Consider the following 22,747-nt stretch of genomic DNA (forward strand, 5'->3'; position numbering starts at 1 on the left):
ACATAATGGGGGGGAGGGAAGGGTTAGAGTTAGGGGTAGGGAGGGGGGCAAGTATGGAGGAAGGAACTACTGTATAGAGGGTAAAGAGGGGTGGGAGGGGTGGGGGGAAGGGAAAAAATAACAGAATGAATCAAACAACATTGCTCTATGTAAATTTATGATTACACAAATGGTATGCCTTTACGCCATGTACAAACAGAGAAACAACATGTATCCCATTTGTTTACAATTAAAAAAAATAAATAAATAAAATATATAAATTAAAAAAAAAAAAGATTTAAGCATGAAGAAAAAAACTAATATATTAAGTACAATGTTTTAGTTCATTTTCTGTTGCTACAACAGACTACAAGAAACTGGGTGATTTATAAAGAATACAGATTTATTTTTTCCCAGCAACCTGTCAACACTGTCACATTGTGAATTAACTTTCATTATCAGTTTTTACGGGGACAATTTAAATGCAACTATAAGATATGGTGAAGGAAAATGGAAGGTACCTGAGTCTCCAATGTTTCTGGGCTATTTTACTAACCCTAGTGTGACCCAACACAAATATTCCTTGTATGTAGGATGAATAAAACCACTATCCTAAGCACTAGCAAATGAGTATTCTCTAACTTGTAGATGAAGATGATTATGATTGATAACAGGTAAACTGTAAAATTAGGGCTACATCACGGAAGATAAAATAACAAATCAAGAACATGCACAATTCTTCTTCTGATAATTTACTTGGGCTCAGAATCTCCCACGCATTCATTAAGAATTGGAAAATGTACAAAAGCTCATATGGCAGCACAGTATAAAACAACCAAAAAGGGAATGAATTACAAAGACAGAATGTACTCCAGATGTGAGGTGACAAGTAACTTGGCTTAGGAAAAAATTACAAGAGTGAATTCCCCCTGAAATTTACCCTCCTTTTAAGATACAAATTGAACAAGGCAAGACAAACATAAAGCCAGAGACTTTAGGTATTAACTGTTCATTTAAAATTAAGGAGAGCATAGGGATGATGTAGATTCTGGGGATAAGGAGCTGACTCATTAGACCTCCAATACATTGCAAATTGAGAAATAGGAAGTACCTGATAAGAGCAAATAATTTTGATTGAAGATTGAGTGTATTATTTGACACAGACATGACATCAGCGAGTATTAATTTTAAATATTTAATAACAGAAACTTGAAAACCTAGAATAACCCTAAAACTTGAATTATATATAAAATATAAAATTTTATAAATACACTATAAGCAAAATTCATTTTCTGCAGCTTATGAAATATCCAGGTGGGCTATAGGATGTTCAACAATATATAATCAACATTTAGAGAGTCAGCTATCTCAACAGGTATATTTTCTGGACAGGGTAAATTTGACTTTACCTAGTTTTCTAAGATTGTCAATCAAAATTTCCAAGAAGACCCAAATCGGAGCATATTCCATGGCATGGAGTAAAACATTCAGTATAGCTAAGATCAAACTACTGAAAATAAGTAAAATAGAAGAGCAGAGGAACCCACAATATTGTAGTAGTTCCCTTAGTTATCAATGAAAACATCAGTTCTACACAGAAAATCTCAGGCAGGACGACTGTGGGAAATTTTCATAGAGCTAGCAGACAGGTGAATATCAAAAATGTCATGTTTTCCAGCAAAAGAGAATGAATAAAAAGCAACAGACAGGTGCAGCATTAGTGAGTGGTGGCTCAGTGGGGAAGGGGAAGCTCCCCTCCAAGAGACAAATGAATCCCTCTCACCAAGTTTAAGAAAAACAGACATCATTGTTTAACACAGTCACATCTGAGCAGAAAACAAACTCAGATGACATGATCTGATACTTAGAAGTACATCCCATCCAAAAATAACATAAAATAAAACAACAACAACGTCACCAAAAAAAAACGACAATACTACAGAACTGATAGAACTTATTTTTTAAAAATCATGAATATAGCAGGATACAAGATCAACATGCAAAAATCAATAGATTTCCTGTACTCTAATAATAAATCTTCTGAGAAAGAATTCAGGAAAACCATTCCATTCAAAATGACCTCAAAAACTGAAATTGACTTAAGAATAAATCTAAACAAGGAAGTGCAGATCTCTACACTGAAAATCTTATAATGCTAAAGAAAGTAATTGAAGAGAACAATAGAAGATGGAAAAACTACCCATATTTTTGGACAGGCAGAATTAACATTATTTAAATGATGATATTACAAAAAATGAGATATAGGTTTAATGCAATCTTTATCAAGATACAAATGGTAATCTTCACAGAACTAGGAAAATCAGTCCTAAAAGTAACAAGACTCAGAACATCCAAAGCAATAATGAGCAATAAGAATAATTCTGGAAGCAACACAATGCATACTACAAATCATACTACAGAGCATTAGTAATAAAAATAGCATCCTATGGCAATAAGAAGGCATAAAATCCAACAAAATAGAGACAAATCCACATAGATACAATCATCTGGTACTTGACAGAACTGCCAAAAACATATGTGGGAGAAAAGATACTATTTTTAGCCAAGGAAGCTCAGAAAATTGGATATTGATATGTAGAAGATTAAAACTTGATTATTGTCACTCACCCTCCACAAAAGTAAACTCAAAGTGGATCAATGTGAGAGGCATTAGATCAGAAATTCTGCAACAGCTACAAGAAAACATAAAGTCAGGATTCGAATATATTGAAACAGGTACTGACTTCCTGAATAACATATCTAAAACTCAAGTAACAAAATCAAGAATTAATCAATGGGATGGCTTCAAATTAAAAACATTCTTTACAACAACAAAAAAAAAAAAACAAGAGCATGAAAAGAAAAAAATTTGGAAAATATCTATTCCAGGTGCTCTACTGACAGGGGATTAATAAAAGAATTTATAAAGAACTAAAAATATCCTTAACACCAAACAAACAGATAACATAATCAGGAATTGGGCAAATAAACTAAGCAGACATTCCTCAAAAGAAGAAATGTAAATGGCCTACAAATATATAATAAAAATGCTCAGCATCCCTGGTGATGGAGAAATGCAAATCAAAGTTATATTGAAATATTACACTCCAGTTAGTATGTCAACCATCAAGAATACCCATGTTTATAGCAGTACAATTCACAATTACCAAGTTATAGAATCAACCTAGATGTCTTCAATAGACAAATTGATAATGAATATGTGATAAATATACATAATAAAGTTTCTTTATACCATAAAGAAGAATGAAATTGTGTCACTTGTTGGTTAATGGATGAAACTGGAGGACATTATGCTAAAAATATTCTGACTCATAAAGTCAGAAGGTCCATGTTTTGCTTATATGTAGAGTGTAGAGAGATAAAAGAAGCAGAATGGAAAACAATAGAGTAAGAGGATCCAGAGGGAGAAAAGAGGGGAGGACATGATGAATTACTGGAGTACAAAATCTACCAAATTATGCTATGTCCGCATATGATCCATACTACAATGTTCATGTATATACAGGACTCATCATAGCATGTTCATACAGTGTGTATGTATGTACGTGTATGTTTATACATATATATATACACATACATATATAGAGAATGTTCATACGTGTGTGTGTGTGTGTGTGTGTATACATACACATACATTTACACATAGCTCAACAACAGCAAGCTAAGCTAGAATTGAAAATATCCCTAGTATCCCCTAGTGGAGACAGTTAAAGTAGGGAAACCAGGAAGTCTAAAAAAAAAAAAAAAAACTGAACTTCTTAAGTGTCAAACTAGAAATCCCTGAAGTTTACCTTTTTCTTTCAAACTGCAGTATTTTTCCCCCTTTTGTCACTTACATATAATACTGGGTATTGGTACACAGGCTTTGCACTTATGCTATACTATTCACTGGGATGGCAAGAGCCCAAGCTGTGACTCAGCCTGGGCACAAAGGGGATGCTAAAATAAAATGGACAAGATGATCTTCATCTCAGAAGATTTTGGAATAAAAACACTGGAGGAAAAGTTCTCTATTTCAAAAACATGAGAAAGAAAAATATTTTTTCAATAGATCAGATATTATATCAACTACTTGACAAAAACTGTTTCTTACTGTCTGCCCAAATTTTGTGTTGTGGCAGAATTATCTCTCATTTTATGTATTTTGTCAATTATTTGGATCATCTCTTAATGTACTTTTCTTCTCTTTGGTGTGCATTTCTTTCCCATGTCCTTCATCTTTTATATTTCAATCATTTTAACTTGTGTCTCCATTTCCGGACCACACTCTTCCTTTTTCCCTTATATATTCTACTTCTTTATTTATTACTTGCACATTTTATCCCTCTTTCAATAAAATTTAATGTAATATTAAATCTTAATTTTCCCTGCCTATTGCAAATCAATACTCTTTGGTCAATAGAGGTGTAGTGGTCAGTAATAATAACTTCTGTGAACATTAGGTTGATATATAGTTTGCTCTTAAATTTCCATTACATAAGTGGCTACTCTTTCCTTTCAAAGTGGTTGCAATGATTAAATTAAAAATTATAACATGCTAATTGGATGTGTTGAAACTAAGTCAGAAGCACATTATTGAAATGTAACTACTTACAAAGGAACCTCACTTAAAAGAGGAAGAAGAATCCATCTCAACAGACCAACAAAAGAGGACCCAAGATAACATGAGTAAACAGGTCAACCAGACATCTACAAAATATATATAACTCACCAATAGCTGAATCTACCAATGTAGATGCAGATGAAGTGTCAAAGAAAACTTTAATGGCTAAAATGATCAATGAACTAAATGAAGATATAAGTAAAGAAAGGTGAGAGAAAATATAAGAAATGAAAGCACATTCCAAAGAGCAGCTAGAGATTTTGAAAAAAGAATATACAGAAATCCTGAAAAAGAAAAAGTAAGTAAATCTAATATTCAGTTAAACGTCTCACCAATAGGGGCTAGGGCTGTGACTCAGTGGTAGAGCACTTGCCTGGCATGCATGAGGCCCTGGGTTCAATACTCAGCCCTGCATACAAATAAATAAAAGATCCATTGACAACTAAAATTTATTTTTAAAAAAATCTCATCAATAAATTAGACCACATAGAAGACAGAATTTCAGAGATTCAAGACAAGGTGTATGAACTCTAAAATTCAGACAACAATAAATTTAAAAAATAAATAATCGTGATCACAAGTTAAAGAAATCTGGGACAACTCTAAGAGACCAATCTTAAGAATCATTGAATTAAAGAGAGAACTGAGATTAAATCTAAAGGAATGAATAAACTCTTCAGTGAGATATTTCAGAGAAATTTCCATACCTATGGAGTGAGAGGGGCTACAGATAGGACACAATCAGAATCCAAACAAACATGATCAAAAAAGAACTTCTCCAGGACTCATCACATTTCAATGCCTGTCATACAGAAAAGAAGAATTTTAAAAGTCTAAAACATAATATCATGCCACATTGAGAGGTACTCTAGGCAGACTTACTCCTGATTTCTCAGCTGAGAATGTAAAAGAGAGGAGGAATTGAAATGGTGTCTTCCAAGACCTGACAGAAAATAATTGCTAATCAGGATTACCATATCAGGAAAAGCTAGCCTTCTGAATTGAAGAGAAATAGTAAGACTTTCAAATGAGAAGAAACTAAAGGAATCCATGAAGATTTGGGGGGGGGGGGGGCGGTTGTGAAATGTTTTGATTTAAACTGAGGGATTCCCCAAAAGATCATATATGAGACAATGAAAGAATTTTCGAAGATGGAATGATTCAAAAATGAGAGGTATAAAACAACCAGTTCATTAGTCACTGATGTGGGTTAACTGGGCAGCACCTATGGGCAGGTAAGGTAAGGCTGAAGAAAGGAGGTCACTGGGAGTGTACCATTGAGACTTATATTTTGTCCTTGGTGAGCAGAGGTATCTAGGCCTCCTGCTTGCCATGCCCTGAGCTGGTTGCATCCACTATGCTTTTCTGCCAAGATGTTCTGTTTATCTTGGGCCCAGAGCTACTGAGTCCTCCTACCATGGATTGTCCCTCTGAAACCATGAGTCAAAATAAGCATTTTGTCTTCTATCTTGTTATTGTCAGGTCTTTTGATGCCAGAAATAAAGAAGCTGACTAACAAAGATGAGTGTAAATAAACTCTAACAATAATAGACATAGAATAACAGATTGGATTTCAAAATAGGACCCAACTATATACTGTTTTCAAGAGACTCAACTTAAAGGCAAAGACATATGTAGGCTAAAATTGAAAGGATGGAAAAAAATATTCCATGAAAATGAAGGGGAAGAAAAAAGCAGGCAAACCATACTGAAAAATAATTCACTGAAAAGGTGAGGATAGTGTTTATACCTCAAACATCAGTGCACTAATTACATAAAGCAGGTACTATTCAACTTAAAGATCCAAATAGGGCACAATACAACAATATTGGGTAATTTCAACACATCTCACTCCCCATAAGATAGGTCATTTACACATAAAATCACTAAAGACCCTTCAGACATAAAAATATTATAAATTAAATGGACTAAAAGACATTCATAGAATATTTCATTAAACAACAGCTAAATTCAACTTTTTCTTAGCCGCTCATGGAGCGATCTCTAATTGCCCATATTATAAAAAACACAATAGTAAGTCTTAGCAAATATTCTTCTTAAATTCATGTAATCCCTTCCATCTAATCTATCAGGTTATCATGGAATGAAATTAGCAAGAAAACAACCACAGAAATTACATGTGGACATGGAGATTCAATAATCGAATCTCAAATGATGAACTCATAATTGAGAGAATGATGGGACTAATTTAAAATTCCTTGACTCAAAATATAATAGAGATGTAATATACAAGAATCTTAGAAACACTAGGAAAGCAGTTCTAAGATGAGAGTTTATAAACTATGAACTAATACATTAAAAATCAAAAAGATCACAAATAACCTAATAATGCATCTTCAGGCAGTAGACAATTAAAATCCAATCCTGAATACTAAATAAAGAGGGAAATAATGAAGATGCAAAATGAAATTAAAATAAAATTTTAAAACTACAAAGAAACTATGAAAAATACTTGATTCTTTGAAAAGAGTAACAAGACTGATAAATGTTAGCCAAATGAAGCAAAACAGAGAAGACAGAAAGTAATAAAATTAGAAATGAAAAATGAGCAATGACAGAGAAATCTCTGAAATCCAGAGGATTATTAAGGACTACATTGAAATATCATATTCCAATAAATTATAAAATCTAGAAGAAATGGACAAATTTATACCCAGATATGAACTACAAAAATTGAAACAACAGGATATAAAAAAACTTAATCATAGCAATTGTATACAATGAGATTGAAGTAGTAACATAAAGCCTTCCAGAAAACAAAACCCAAAGACCAGATGGGTTCTCCACTGAACTCAACCAGATCTTTAAAGAAGAATTAGTGCAGCTATTTCTCAGAATGTTGCATGAAATAAAAGTGTTGGGGGAGAGGGATAACTCCCAATCCATTTTATAAAACCCATACCACCATGATCCCCCAAATAGATAAGAACACACCATGGAAAGAAAACTAAGATCCAATAACCCTGATGAACATAAATGCCAAAATTCTTAGTAAAATATTGGCAAATCATGTTTGAAACCACAATAAGATAATACTTCTTAAAAGAACAATACAAATTTGTACATGAGAACAAGTTTGTTTCATTCCAGGGATGCAAGAATGGTTCAACACCTATAAATCAATAAACATAACTCATTACACAAATTGAATCAATAAATAATAATCACATGATAATCTCAATAGTGCAGAAAAACGCTGTGGCAAAATCTAGCATCTATTCATTTTAAAAGTACCAAAGAAAGGACAGAAAGAACTTCTCTAAATATCATGAGAGCTGTACATAACACATTCCAATTCAACACATAGTGAATGTTAAATGATTGACAATATTTTTTCCTACACTCAGGAAAAAGACAAGGATGTCCATTGTCTCTACTTCTACTCAATAAAGTATTTGATATTGTAGACAGAGCAATTAGGCAAGAAAAAGAAATAAATGTGATATAAATAGGAAAGAGAGAAGTCCAATTATCACTCTTTGCAAATGATATGATTCTGTATTTGTAAGACCCAAAAAACTTCAGCAGAACAAAAATAAATCTATTGTAAAACAAATCAGAGATAAAATTCCATTCACAATAACTGGAAATAAACAAAGAAACCCAAATTCAAATATCCTAGGAATGAATCTAACTAAAGAGGAGGAAAATCTCTATAATTAAAATTACAGAATATTGAGAAAAGAAAATGAAGAAGACCTTAGAAGAAGGAAACTTCCCATATTACTAAGTAGTCAGAATTAACATTATCAAAATGACCATATTACTACAGCAATCTATACATTCAGTGAAATCCCAATCAAGATAACAATGACATTCTTCAAGGAACTGGAAGAAAATGTCCTAAAATTCACTAAGAAAAATAAAAGACCTAGAGTAGCTTAAGCAATATGAATTGATAAGAACAATGCTAGAGATATCACAATACTTAAGATCAAATTTTGCTATAGTGCTCTGGCAACAGAGACTACATTGTTCTGTCATGTAGACTAATGGAAAACAAATCATCAAGAGAATCCCACATGGATTCAGTGATCTGATCCTTGACAAAGGTGCCAAACACATACATTAGAGAAAAGGCAGCTTTGTTTTGTTTAACAAGTGGTGCTGAGAAAAATAGATATCCATATGTAAATGAATGAAACTAGATTCCTCTCTTTCATCCTACTCATAGGTCAACACAAAGTGTATCAAAGAGCTAAAAATTAGACCAGAAACACTGCAATTGCTGGAATAAAACAGAAGGGGAACACTCTAACTCTTAGGTGTAGGCATTGATTCTACAATAAGACTCCTAAAAGGAAATAAAGAAAATAAAATATTAATAAATGTAATGGTATCAAATTACAAAACTTCTGTACAACAAAGGAAATAAAAAAGAATATGAAGAGACAACCTACAGAATAGGGAAAAATATCTTTCCCAGCTACTCATTCTGAAGAAGATTAATATCAAAAATGTTAAAAACGTAAAAAGTTTAACACCAAAATAAAACAATAAACTAACTAATAATTGCACAAATAAACACACACTTCTCAGAAGAAAATATACAAATGCTGAACAAATATGTGAAAAGAATATATGGACTTCTCCAAGCAGCCCTGCTCCCTCCAGCGGCAGGCTCCTTTCATGGCCAGCTTATTGGAGCAGGCTGCCCAGTGAGAGCCTTTCTGCACAGAGCCAGCTCCAAGTCTCAGAGCCAGCGGCGAGCTCCAGCCCTCAGGCAGCCTCTGGGACCAGGGCAGGGCACCCAGAGACTTCTCCAAGCAGCCCTGCTCCTTCCGGCCGCAGGCTCCTTCCACAGTGTGATCCAAGATGGCAGACTAGAGGGTGACTGCATCTTCTGTCACTCCAGAACCCAAAACTCAAGAAGGGGAGGTATTGAGAGACTCGGACTAGCATAGAGCTACGGGGTGAGTCTCCCCCACCGAGTAAAGCTTGGCCCGGGCGGCAGACCCGGACAGGGGCGGCTTCTCAGAGCAGGGCAGGGCAGCTAGAATCTTCCCCAGGCAGCCCTGCTCGCTCCGGCGGTGGGCTCCTACCATGGCCAGCTTCTCGGAGCAGGCTGCCCAGTGAGAGCCTTTCTGCAAAGCCAGGTCCAAGTCCCGGAGCCAGCAGTGAGTTCGAGCCCACAGGCAGCCTCTGGGATCAGGGCAGGGCATCCAGACACTTCTCCAAGGAGCCCTGCTCCCTCTGGCAGCAGGCTCCTTCCAAGGCCAGCTTCTCAGAGCAGACAGACCAGTAAGAGCCTTTCCACACAGAGCCAGCTCCAAGCCCTGGAACCAGTAGCAGGCTAGGGGCAGCTTTCTTTGGAAACACTGCATTATCAAGTTCTTCCAAGACTTCACGCTACTGAAGGCTGGGAGGTGATATACTGGAAATCTACAGGGACACTATAAGCCAATACAGGAAATCTGCAATATCTCTGAGTCCCACTGATATCTGACCAATATGAGAAAACAAGGGAATAAAATGTCCCAAACAAACCTAGATACTATATCAATAAAACCCAAAGACACCACAGCAGAAGACATGTCAGAAAGGGAGTTCAGAATGTACATAATTAAAATAATCAGGAAAACAAAGGAGGAGTTGAAAGCGCAAATGCAGGCATTAAATGATCGCACTAATGAACAGTTAAAAGAGCACATACAGGAAGCCAAGAGATCATTTCAATAAAGAGCTAGAGATACTGAAAAAACAAACAAACAAACAAATCCTTGAAATGAAGGAAACATTAAAACAAGTTAAAAACTCCATAGAAAGCATAACCAACAGGATAGAACACCAGGAAGACAGAACCTCAGACATTGAAGACAAAATATTTAGCCCTGAAAACAAAGTTGAACAAACAGAAAAGATGGTAAGAAATCATGAACAGAAACTACAAGAATTATGGGATATCATGAAGAGGCCAAATTTAAGGATTATTGGGATTGAGGAAGGCTTAGAGAAACAAACCAAAGGAATGAACAATCTATTCAATAAAATAATATCAGAAAATTTCCCAAATCTGAAGAATGAAATGGAAAACCAAGTACAAGAGGCCTATAGGACTCCAAATATACAAAATTACAACAGACCCACACCAAGGCACATTTAATGAAAATACCTAACATACAAAATAAAGACAGAATTTTAAAGGCTGCGAGAGAAAAGAATCAAATTACATTCAGGGGGAAACCAATAAGAATATCAGCAGATTTTTCAATCCAACCCTAAAAGCTAGAAGGGCCTGGAAAAATATTTAGCAAGCCCTGAAAGAAAATGGATGCCAACCAAGAATCTTATACCAAGCAAAAGTTACTTTCAGATTTGATGATGAAATAAGATACTTCCATGATATTCAAAAGCTAAAGGAATTTACAAAGAGAAAACTGGCAATATAGGACATTCTCAGCAACGTATTCCATGAAGAAGAGATGAAAAACAATGATGCAAAACAGCAACGGGAGGAACTAGCCTAAAGGAATAGCCAAATAAAGGAGAAACCAAATCGTGTCAAAAAACAAAAATGAGTCAAATGACTGAAAATACAAATCATATCACAATAATAATCCTGAATGTTGGCCTGAACTCACCAGTTAAAAGACATAGACTGGCAGATTGGATAAAAAGAAAGATCCAACAATATGCTGCCTGCAAGAGATTCATCTCATAGAAAGAGATACCCACAGACTAAAGATGAAAGGATGGAGAAAAATATACCATGCAAATGGACACAGCAAAAAAGCTGGAGTATCCATCCTCATTTCAGATAAAGTGGAATTCAAGCCAAAACTAGTTAGAAGGGATAAAGAAGGACATTACATACTGCTTAAGTGAAGCACAAATCAGCATGACATAACAATCATAAATATCTATGCCCCAAACATTGGCTCATCCATGTACGTCAAACAAATCTTTCTCAATTCCAGAAATCAAATAGACCACAACACAATAATACTAGGCGATTTTAACACACCTCTCTCACCGCTGTATAGATTGTCCAAACAAAAATTGAATAAAGAAACTATAGATCTCAATAACACAATCAACAATTTAGACTTAACTGACTTATATAGAATATACCATCCAACAAAGAATGAATACACTTTCTTCTCAGCAGCACATGGATCCTTCTCTAAAATAGACCATATTTTATGCCACAAAGCTACTGTTAGCAAATACAAGAAGATAGAGATACTACCTTGTATTCTATCACATCATAATGGATTGAAATTAGAAATAAATGACAGAATAAAAAACAGAAAATTCTCCAATACCTGGAGATTTAATAATACACTATTATATGATGAATGGATAACAGAAGACATCAGGAGGGAAATAAAAATAATCATAGAAGCAAACGAGAACAAAGACACATCATATCAAAATCTCTGGGACACTATGAAAGCAGTACTTAGAGGAAGATTTATTTCATGGGACGCATTCAACAAAAGAAGTAGAAATCAACAAATAAACGACTTAACACTACAGACCAAAGCCCTAGAAAAAGAAGAGCAGACCAACATCAAAAGTAGTAGAAGACAGGAAATAGTTCAAATCAGAGCTGAAATCAACAAAATTGAAACAAAAGAAAAATTGGAAAAATTAACAAAATAAATAGTTGGTTCTTTGAAAAAATAAACAAAATTGATAAACCCTTAGCCACACTAACAAAGAGAAAGAGGGAGAAAACTCAAATTACTAAAATTCTGAATGAACAAGGAAATATCACAACAGACAAGAGTGAAATACAAAACATAATTAGAAGCTATTTTGCAAATCTATATTCCAACAAAACAAAAAACCTCGAAGTCATCAACAAGTTTCTAGAGAAACTTGAATTACCTAAATTGAACGAGGAGGATATACACAACTTAAATAAATCAATTTCAAGCAATGAAATAGAAGAGGTCATCAAAAGGCTACCAACAAAGAAAAGTCCGGGACCAGAAGGGTTCTCAGCTGAGTTCTCAAAACCTTTAAAGAAAGCTCATTCCAAAACTCCTCAAAGTATTCCATGAAATAGAAGAGCAGGGTACCCTCCCAAACTCATTTTATGAAGCCAATATCACACTGATACCTAAACCAGACAGAGACACATGGAGGGAAAAAACTTTCAGACCAATATCCTTAATGAACATCAATGCAAAAATTCTCAACAAAATTTTAGCAAATTGCATACAAAAATATATTAAAAAGATAGTGCACCACGATCAAGTGGGTTTTATTCCAGGGATGCAAGGTTGGTACAACATCCACAAATCAATGTGTCATTCACCATATCAACAGACTTAAAGTTAAAAATCACATGATTATTTTGATAGATGCAGAAAAAGCATTTGATAAAATACAGCATCCCTTCATGCTCAAAACACTAGAAATATTTGGGATAGTTGGAACATTCTTTAACATTGTAAAGGCCATCTACGCTAAGCCCATGGCCAACATCATTCTAAATGGTGAAAAACTGAAAGCATTCCCCCTAAAAACTGGAACAAGGCAGGGATGCCCTCTTTCACCACTTCTATTCAACATCATTCTTGAGACTCTAGCCGGAGCAATTAGACAAACCAAAGAAATTAAAGGGATACGAATTGGAAAAAAAGACTCAAACTATCCCTATTCGCTGATGACATGATTATATATTTGGAGGAACCTGGAAATTCCACCAGAAAACTTTTAGAAATCATAAGTGAATTCAGTAAAGTAGCAGTTTGCAAGATCAATGCTCATAAATCCAATGCATTTTATACATAAGTGATGAATCTTCAGAAAGAGAAGTTAGGAAAACTACCCCATTCACAATAGCCTCAAAAATAATAAAATTCTTGGGAAACAATCTTACAAAGTAGGTGAAAGACCTCTACAATGAGAAGTACAGAAAACTATGGAAAGAAATGAAAGAAAGCCTTAGAAGATGGAAAGATCTCCCATGTTCCTGGATAGGCAGAATTAATATTGTCAAAATGGCCATACTACCAAAAATGCTATACACATTCAATGCAATTCCAATTAAAATCCCAATAATGTAACTTACAGAAATAGAGCAAGCAATTATGAAATTCATCTGGAAGAATAAGAAACCCAGAATAGCTAAAGCAATCCTCAGTAGAAAGAGAGAAGCAGGGGTATCACAATACCAGATCTTCTACTCTACTACAAAGCAGTAGTAATAAAAATGGCATGGTATTGGTACCAAAATAGAAAGGTAGATCAATGGTACAGAATAGAGGACTCGGACACAAACCTAAATAAATACAATTTCCTCATACTAGACAAAGGTGAAAAAATATGCAATGGAGAAAAGAAAGCCTGTTCAACAAATGGTGCTGGGAAAACTGGAAAACCATATGCAACAGAATGAAACTTAACTCCTATCTCTCACCCTGCACAAAACTCAACTCAAAATTCATCAAGGACCTCAGAATCAGACCAGAGACCCTGCATCTTATATAAGAAAAAGTAGGTCCAAACCTTCAACTTGTTGGCTTAGGATCAGACTTCCTTAACAGGACTCCCATAGCACAAGAAATAAAAGCAAGAATCAACAACTGGGATAGATTCAAACTAAAAACCTTTCTCTCAGCAAAGGAAACTATCAGCAATGTCAAGAGAGAGCCTACAGAGTGGGAGAATATCTTTGCCACTCATACTTCAGATAGAGCGCTAATTTCCAGAATCTATAAAGAACTCAAAAAACTCTACACCAAGAATACAAATAATCCCATCAACAAATGGGCTAAGGAAATGAACAGACATTTCACAGAAGAAGATGTACAAGCAATCAACAGATAAATGAAAAAATGTTCAACATCTCTAGTAATAAGAGAAATGCAAATCAAAACTACCCTAAGATCTCATCTCACCCCAATTAGAATGGCGATTATCAAGAACATAAGCAACAATAGGTGTTGGCGAGGATGTGGGGAAAAAGGTACAGTCATACATTGCTGGTGGGGTTGCAAATTAGTGCAGCCACTCTGGAAAGCAGTATGGAGATTCCTCAGAAAGCTTGGAATGGAACCACCATTTGACCCAGCTATCCCACTCCTTGGCCTATACCCAAAGGACTTAAAATCAGCATACTACAGAGATACAGCCACATCAATGTTCATTGCTGCTCAATTCACCATAGCCAGATTGTGGAACCAACCTAGATGTCCTTCAACTGATGAATGGATAAAGAAACTGTGGCATATATATACAATGGAATATTACTTCGCCATAAAGAATGATAAAATTATGGCATTTGCAGGCAAATGGATGAAATTGGGAATATCATGCTAAGGGAGATAAGCCAATCTCAAAAAACTAAAGGACAAATTATCTCTCTGATAAGCGGACTCTGACATATAATGGGGGGAGGAAGGTGTTAGTGTTAGGGTTAGGGTTAGGTTTAGGGTTGGTGTTAAGGAGGGTGGCAAGAATGGAGGAAGGATGGACTGTATAGAAGGAAAAGAGCGATGGGAGGCAGGGGAAGGAAAAAATAACAGAATGAATCAAACAACATTATCCTATGTAAACTTATGATTACACAAATGGTATGCCTTTACTCCATGTACAAACATAGAAACAACATGTATGCCATTTGTTTACAATTAAAAAATCATAAAAAAGAATATATGGCATTTTTAACAATTAGGGAAATTCAAATTGAAATGACACTGAGGTTTCATCTCACTCCAATTAGAATTTCATCATCTGGCACACAAACAATAATAAATGGGGATATGATGTGGAGGGGAAAAAAAACACTTTCACACACTTGGTAGGATTGTAAATTAGAATAATCACTATGAAAATCACTATGGAAATTATTCAAAAGGGTAGAATTGGAACAACAAAATGACCAAGCTATCCAACTCCTTGGTATCTATTGAAAAGTATCAGTCACATACTCTAGCAATACAAGCATGCCCATTGATAGCAGTACAGTTCACAACAGCCAAGTTATGAAACCCACCTAAGTATCCTTCAACAGATGGTGGGTAAAGATAATGTGGTATGTACACACAATGAAGTTTTACTCAGTCTTAAAGAATGAAATGTCATTTCCAAGGAAACAGATGGAACTGAAGAACATAATGCTAAGTGAGATAAGTCAGACTCAGAAAGTCAAGGGTCCCATGTTTTCTCTCCTGTCTGGCAGCTAGACAGAAAAGGAAAGGCAAAGGGACCTCATCAAAATGGATAAAAGACCAGAAGAGTAGAGAAAGGGAATGGGAAAAGGAGAAAAAGAAGAAATTAGGAAGCACAGGGGAAAGAAACTGATAAATTTGTGCTGTATAATTGTATGAATATAGTACAATAAATCCCAATATTATAATAATTATATTGGATCAATAAAAATCATTTTAAAAAGATGATAGTACAGGAGTAATGACCTGAAGATGGTGGAGTAGGAAGTTCCAGGTGTCAGTCCTTCCAGAGAAACAATGATTGACCTAGTATGAACTGTCTGAAGCAAATCTTTGGGAATTCTGGAATCTAGTTGAAAATGATAGTATCCAGGGAAATATCTGACAAAGAAAGTTCTGAAAAATCTCAGTGTCTCACATACCAGCTACTATTCCCCATAGAGCATCAATCACTGCAGGCAGCTGTGAAGACAGATTCTATAGTCCTGTTGCATCTTGTTGGTGTTAGAATGGGAAACAGGGATTGTTCCTACAAAAATCCCCTGTGTATGCTTTGGTCATTTGATCTTGATCACGGAGAAGCCGTTACACAGGTTGGCCATTAGGTACTTTCCCTTTCTCCCATACATTGAGTACAATCATTTCTATTTGAATTTCATGGCTCCAATTTTATATTTTCTAACTTGTTTATGAATATTTTCTTTTCACCTCAGGTGTCAATTTTGTCTTTCTTCATTTAGATTATTAATGTCTATAGAACAGTGTTCAAGTATTCTAGGTATTTAATGATTCAATTTTAATTCTTCAATGATAATTCATATAGATCTTCAAGACAAGATATGCTTAAAGTGTTTGTCATGAATGTCTTTCCTCACCATGTGACTAGCCGTAGTAACCATAGAATTAATCAATGAAATACAAAATGTAGAGGCAATCAGATAACAAGATTTGTGATTCACATTCTACCTCTTCCATTTTGATCAGGAAGCAGTCGATGAGGTCCCGAGGACTGTTCATATCCAGAGATTCTTGGTGTTCTATTATTTTCTCCAAAAAATACTGTTTCATATCAGCAACATTCTTAAAGAATTTTTTATGACTCCCTGGGAAATAGTCAATGAGAACAGGAAAATTGTTGCAGACCTACAAAATAAAAATATATTTTAGCTACAAACAAGTAAGAAAAACATGTATATTATTCCTAGTACTTTGTAGAAACTATAGATTTAAAACAAAGCTAAAAATATTCTCCACCTTCATGAAGAACTGTACATGGTTAAAAATTCCCATGCTTATAGAAAGATTTGAGGGAGAGAACTATGATCACAGTATCAGAAATGATAACCCTTTCCTGTATTCATACATCATCTTTAGAGATAAAAATATGACTATATAAACTTTCTCCTTTTTCAAATCAATATTTCCCTAAAATCTGTAAATATGGATTAGCATGATTTACCATGATTGATGATTTGAAGATGAGAACAGAGTTGAAGGGACTTTGGGTAACCAGAGAAAGAGTACAATGCTTGATAATTGAGAATTATGTTCAATGGGTACAGGGCAGAGATCAGGGTGAGAGGGAAGAGGGGAGGGAACAGGGAAGTGGTGAGGACTTCATTAAAATATATTATATTCCACGCTTTTATAATTCTGTCAAAATCTTTCTGCTATTTAATTATCATTTTTTAGATTAGTGACTTGTGGTACATGATGGTGAGAGTCACTGTAGTATATTTGTATGTGTTCACGGGAATGTTAGGACAGATTCAATCCGCTGTCTTTTTCTAGCCCTTCACTCCTCTCCCTTTCCTTCATTCCCCTTCATCTACTACACTGATCTTTTTTCTATTCTTTCTCTTTTTCCTGACCCACTTTAACTTGGATTATCTGTTGCATATCAGAGAAAACATTTGATCTTTGGTTTTGTGAAACTGATTTATTTTACTTAGCATGCTAAGTCTCCAGATCTATCCATTTACTGGCAAGTGCCACACAGTCATTCTTCCTTACGACTGCATATATAACATATTTTCTTTGTTCCCTCATCTCTTCAAGTCACCTAGGTTACTCCATAGTTTGGTTACTGTGAATTGAACTTCTATAAATATTGATCTTGTTGCATCACTGTAGAATACAGATTTCAAATCCTTTCTATATATACCAAAAAGTGGGATAACTGGTCAAAGTGCGGTACCATTCCAAGTTTTCTGAGGTATCTCCATACTGCTTTCCACAGTGAATGTAAGCTTTTGCAGTCCTACCAACGTAATATGAGTGCACCCTTTTCCCCATATCCTCCCCAACATCTTCTGTGACTTGTATTCTTGAATATTGCCATTCTGTCTGGAGTGAGATGAAATGGTGGTGAAGTATTGATTTGCATTTCTCTAATTGCTAGAGATGTTGAACTTTTTTCATATATTTGTTGAACATTCATATTCCTCCTTTGGATAAGTGTCCTTTTAGTTCCTTTTACCATTTATTGATTGAATTATTTGATGTTTTGTTTTTTGACTTCCTTGTATATCCTGGAGATTAACAATCTGTCTGAGGTACATGTGGCAAAGATTTTCTTCCATTCTGTAGCACTTTCTTCATGTTCTTGATGGTTTCCTTTGCTGTGAAGATTTTAGTTTGATACCATCCCATTTATTGGTTCTTGATTTTACTTCTTGCACTTCAGGAGTTTTATTGAGAAAGTCAGTTCATAAGCCAACATGATAGAGAAAGGCCTCCATTTTCTTCTAGTAAGTGCAGGGCTCTGGTTTAATGCCTGGGTCTTTGATCCACGTTGAGTTTGGTTTTGAGGAGGTGAGAGATAGGGGCTAAATTTCATTCTACTATGTATACATTTGCAGTTTCCTCTTAACCATTTGTTAAGAAGACTATCTTTTCTCCAATATATATTGTTGGAAACCTTGTCAAGTATCAGATAACTCTATTTCTGCCAAGTAAAGTGAAATTTCTAAGTGGTGATTGGAGTGCAACCTTGTCAGTGATGAGTCCCCAACAGGGTCCTGAATGTCCACTGAGTGCCATGACCTTGCTCAAATGCAAACACCAAAGTACTTTATAAAGATTAGGCTCTGGGGGTTGCTGGGAAAAGCATTGGCCAGAGATCCAAAGTGTTTACGTGTCATCTCTAATGAGGGCATTCATTTTCCTGTGCATAAAGTAAAGGACTCAGTCATATTTTCCTGATACTCACTTCATGATGCCCAACTCTGGGCTAGACTTTGGTGTCCAGACTCACTTCACTGCTTGGGCCATTTTAGTCAGAATAAAGACCATATGTGTTTTCTGAGGAAGAAGGGATAGGATTTTCTCTCACCTGGATCCACGGGGAGCTCAGAATCTCCAGGCTTTCATTTAATTTCCTCATAAAGTTGAGAAAACGCAGATCTTCATAATCAAAACGACTATGGAAGATAATGGAGCAGATCACATTGCAGGGAGCACAACCCAAGATAAAGGTGGGATCACAGGGTGAGGCTAAAGAAATGGAAACATTAAAAGTTAACATTAAAATATACATAAAAATGTGTTTCTCTTTGAGATAGCAAGGAAAGGTAATTGCAGAACCTCTAAGCAATATTTATTGAGAAGTTTCCTTGAGATGAAAAATATTCAGCATGCTAAAAGTCAGTATCACTTTTATGTTAATGTCAAATTGACTTTTACCTTCTAGCCAGTTTAACAGCAGTTTTCATAGAGCTCCATTCAAATCCACTGCCTTTTTAAGCCATTCTAACACACAGTATCCCTCATTTTTTGAAAACATTTTAAAAGATCACTTTAAAAACACCTGTTAATACAATTTCAGTGCAGAATCATATTTGTCAACAAAACTGTAGATAATTAGGAATTATGCAAAAAGAAAGGAAATTTAGGAACATTCATTTTATTTATATATACACATATATACATATATACACATACATATATTTTATACACACACACACACACACACACACATATATGTATAGTGACCATTGAAAGTTTTCTTTGTGAATTTTGTTTTGTTTTGTTTTCATCCAGGGGATTAAACTCAGAAACACTTGAACACTGAGCCACATTCCTAGTCCTATTTTGCATTTTATTTAGAGACAGGTTCTTAGTGAGGTACTTAGCAGCTCCCTGTTGCTGAGGCTGGCTTTGAACTTGATCCTTCTGCCTCAGCCCCCTGAGCCACTGGGATTACAGGCTTGGGCCACAACCTTGAGGTGAAAGTTTAATGTATAAAACAGGAGTAAAGACTAAATAGAGAGTAACTATGTAGGAATTTGTATATTTGTGGAACTAAATAAAAAACAGAAAACATTGATGTTTTATGAGGAAAAATGGTTAGCATTCATAAATAATGACATGCACTTATGAAAATAAAAGTGAGGAATTTTTATTTTAAATAAATTCTGTGTAAAACAAAGTTTAAATTCATGAATGGAATCTGTTTATTTCTTCATTAGAGAGAGAAAAAGAGGGGGGATGGATAGACATTGAGGGAAATTTTCTCACCTTAGGAAATAGCACCCATCATTTTCAAATGCATCAAAATTTAATCTACATAGCAATTCCACTCCCTTGTGAACCTCTGGAACACTTCTCGGAATCATATACTCACCCACAGATTAATATAGTTTAGTTGATTTTAATACTGGCCATCATTTTATTCAATTATGTCTTTTTATAGGGAAATTAAAGAAGGACAAGGCTCTATTTGAGGGACTCTATAAAAAGGAAATTACAATTAGGTGATCAATAAATTCCATTTGAAAATAAAAGTCTCCAAACTCACAACTATAGATTTAAAGTTTGCTTGATAAAATTAATTAACCGTGGAAGTGAAAGATCTCTACAATGAAAATTACAAAAAAACTGATGAAAGAAGTTGAAGAAGACACACACATACACACACACACAAAGATGGAAAAACCTCCCATGCTCATCAACTGGAGTATTTGGATCCTACTACCCAAATCAATTTGCAGGTTCCATTGAATTTCCATGATAATACCAAAGACAGTTATCACAGAATTAGAAAAAAAATCCTAGAATTTATGTGGAAGCACAAAAGGCAAGACAATCGTAAGCAGAGGAACAAAGCTGGAGGCAGGACAATGCCTGAATTCAAGACATACTACAGAGCCAGAGGAAGCAAAATATCATGGTACTAGCCTAAAAACAGGCAAATAGAGCAATGAAAGAGAGAGGAGATTCCGGGGAGAGGGGCAGGGAAGACATGCATCCACACTCAACTGATTCTTATAAAAGTTACCAAAAGTTATGGTGGAGAAATGAGATCATCTTCAAAAAATGGAGCATGAAGATGATTGCAGCTTGACCCATATCTCTCACCTCATACAAAATTCAACTGAGAATGGCTCAGAGACATTACTGTAAGACTTGAAACCCTAACAGAACTAGAAGAAAACATAGGGGAAAAAACTCAAGATGGAAAAAGTGATGATATTTTTGTATAGGACCCTAAAAGAAAAGTAGGAAGTAGATTACATCAAACTGAAAAGCTCTTACACAACAGTCAATAGACTGAAGAGACATCCTATGGAAAGGGAGATAATATTTGCCAATTTTTCATCTCATGAAAGATTAAAATCGACAATATACGAGGAATGGAAAAACATAACAGACCCCACGTAATAAAATAAAAAATGTGTTAATAGGCACCTCTCGAAAGAAGAAATGAACTGACCAATAACACATTTTTAAAATGCTAAATATCATTAGCCATCAGGGAAATGCATATCAAAACTACCATGAGACATCATTTTGCCCCACTTAGAATGACTCTATGATAGTCAAAACACAGAAACACAAATTAGACACCTTACTTACAACCACTACACAACAACAAATAATAATATTGGAAAGGTGTGCAGAAAAAGGCACCTTATAACTGTTGGTGGAATTGTTCATTAGGAAGGCCATTATGGAAAACAGAATGAAGTTTCCTCAAACATAAACAGATCTTCCATAGGATCCATAGGATCCAGGTGTCCTGACTCTGGTACACAGATGAAAGAAATGAAATCAACATACCACATAGATTCCTGCATGTTCAGAACAGTTATGACACTATTTATGTGGTTATCAACAGATGAGTGGATAAAGACAGTATGTTATACATACACAATGTATTTGCATTCAGTCAAAAAAAAGAATGGAATCTTGTCACCTACTGGAAAGAAGAAAAAACTGGGGGAACTGATGGTAAGGGTCGAAAAAAAAAAGTTGAGTATTGCATGATCTCTCTCAGGTGTGGAAGGTAAAATGAATGTGAACCTGAGAATAGAATAGAGGAAGGATGTGTGGTGGTGGTGAGGAAAGTAGAGAGATGAAGAGGATGGATTTTAATAGTATTTGCTGCACACATGTGAGGGAATACCATAGTGATCCTCATTAAGATGAACTGATAAGTGTTAATAAAAACTACAGTACAATAAATTTTTAAAAAATGAAAAAATGATGCAAAGGAAGTGTAGTGCATTGGGTCAGAACAAGGCATTCAAATTATCTACTCTTCCACCAGGCTCTGTAAGTGTTCCAGTATCCTGAGTGTTCACAACAAAGGTTTATTTTAGGTATGGAGTTGAAGGGTAATTAGAGAAGACTGCAAATTTCTTTATGTACATCATTCACTGGCAAAGTCTGATTTTTAGTCTTTCCTTTCTTGTTGAATTGGAAGAGAAATTTAAAAACCGAGCAATCTTGTTTCAACCTGAAAATCAGAGACACTGGAAAACACTTCATGGGTCAGTAGAGAAGACATGGAGAGGTAAGTGATTATCATAAGACTTTTCAGGAGATATGAAAATCAATGGAAAATCATATATGAAGATAATTACTATGCATTGGTCTTGGAAGAAACCCTGAGAGTCGTGAGACAGCAAAAGCGACTCTACAACCACAGTCCAGTTAGGTGAAAGCACACCTCACTTGCTGCAGCTCCACAGGGTCTAAGGCTGATGTTTCCACT

The 22,747-nt window shown here is 35.2% G+C and overlaps 1 protein-coding gene across 2 annotated transcripts in view; it reads right to left on the reverse strand.

Annotated features, from left to right (window-relative positions):
* The window catches only part of LOC306660049 (cytochrome P450 2C18-like), a 48,952-nt gene that overhangs the window by 14,633 nt on the left and 11,572 nt on the right, over window positions 1-22,747 (reverse strand). For both annotated transcript variants that reach the window (XM_079138126.1, XM_079138127.1), the window contains exons 4-5: window positions 19,085-19,245; window positions 16,717-16,893 (exon numbers count right to left, since the gene is read on the reverse strand). In XM_079138126.1, coding sequence (XP_078994252.1) covers window positions 16,717-16,893; window positions 19,085-19,245 — 338 coding nt within the window. The remainder of the gene's footprint in view (window positions 1-16,716; window positions 16,894-19,084; window positions 19,246-22,747) is intronic.

This window comes from Sciurus vulgaris (genome assembly GCF_902686455.1).
Source record: "Sciurus vulgaris genome assembly, chromosome: 4".
Classification (NCBI taxonomy): Eukaryota; Metazoa; Chordata; class Mammalia; order Rodentia; family Sciuridae; genus Sciurus; species Sciurus vulgaris.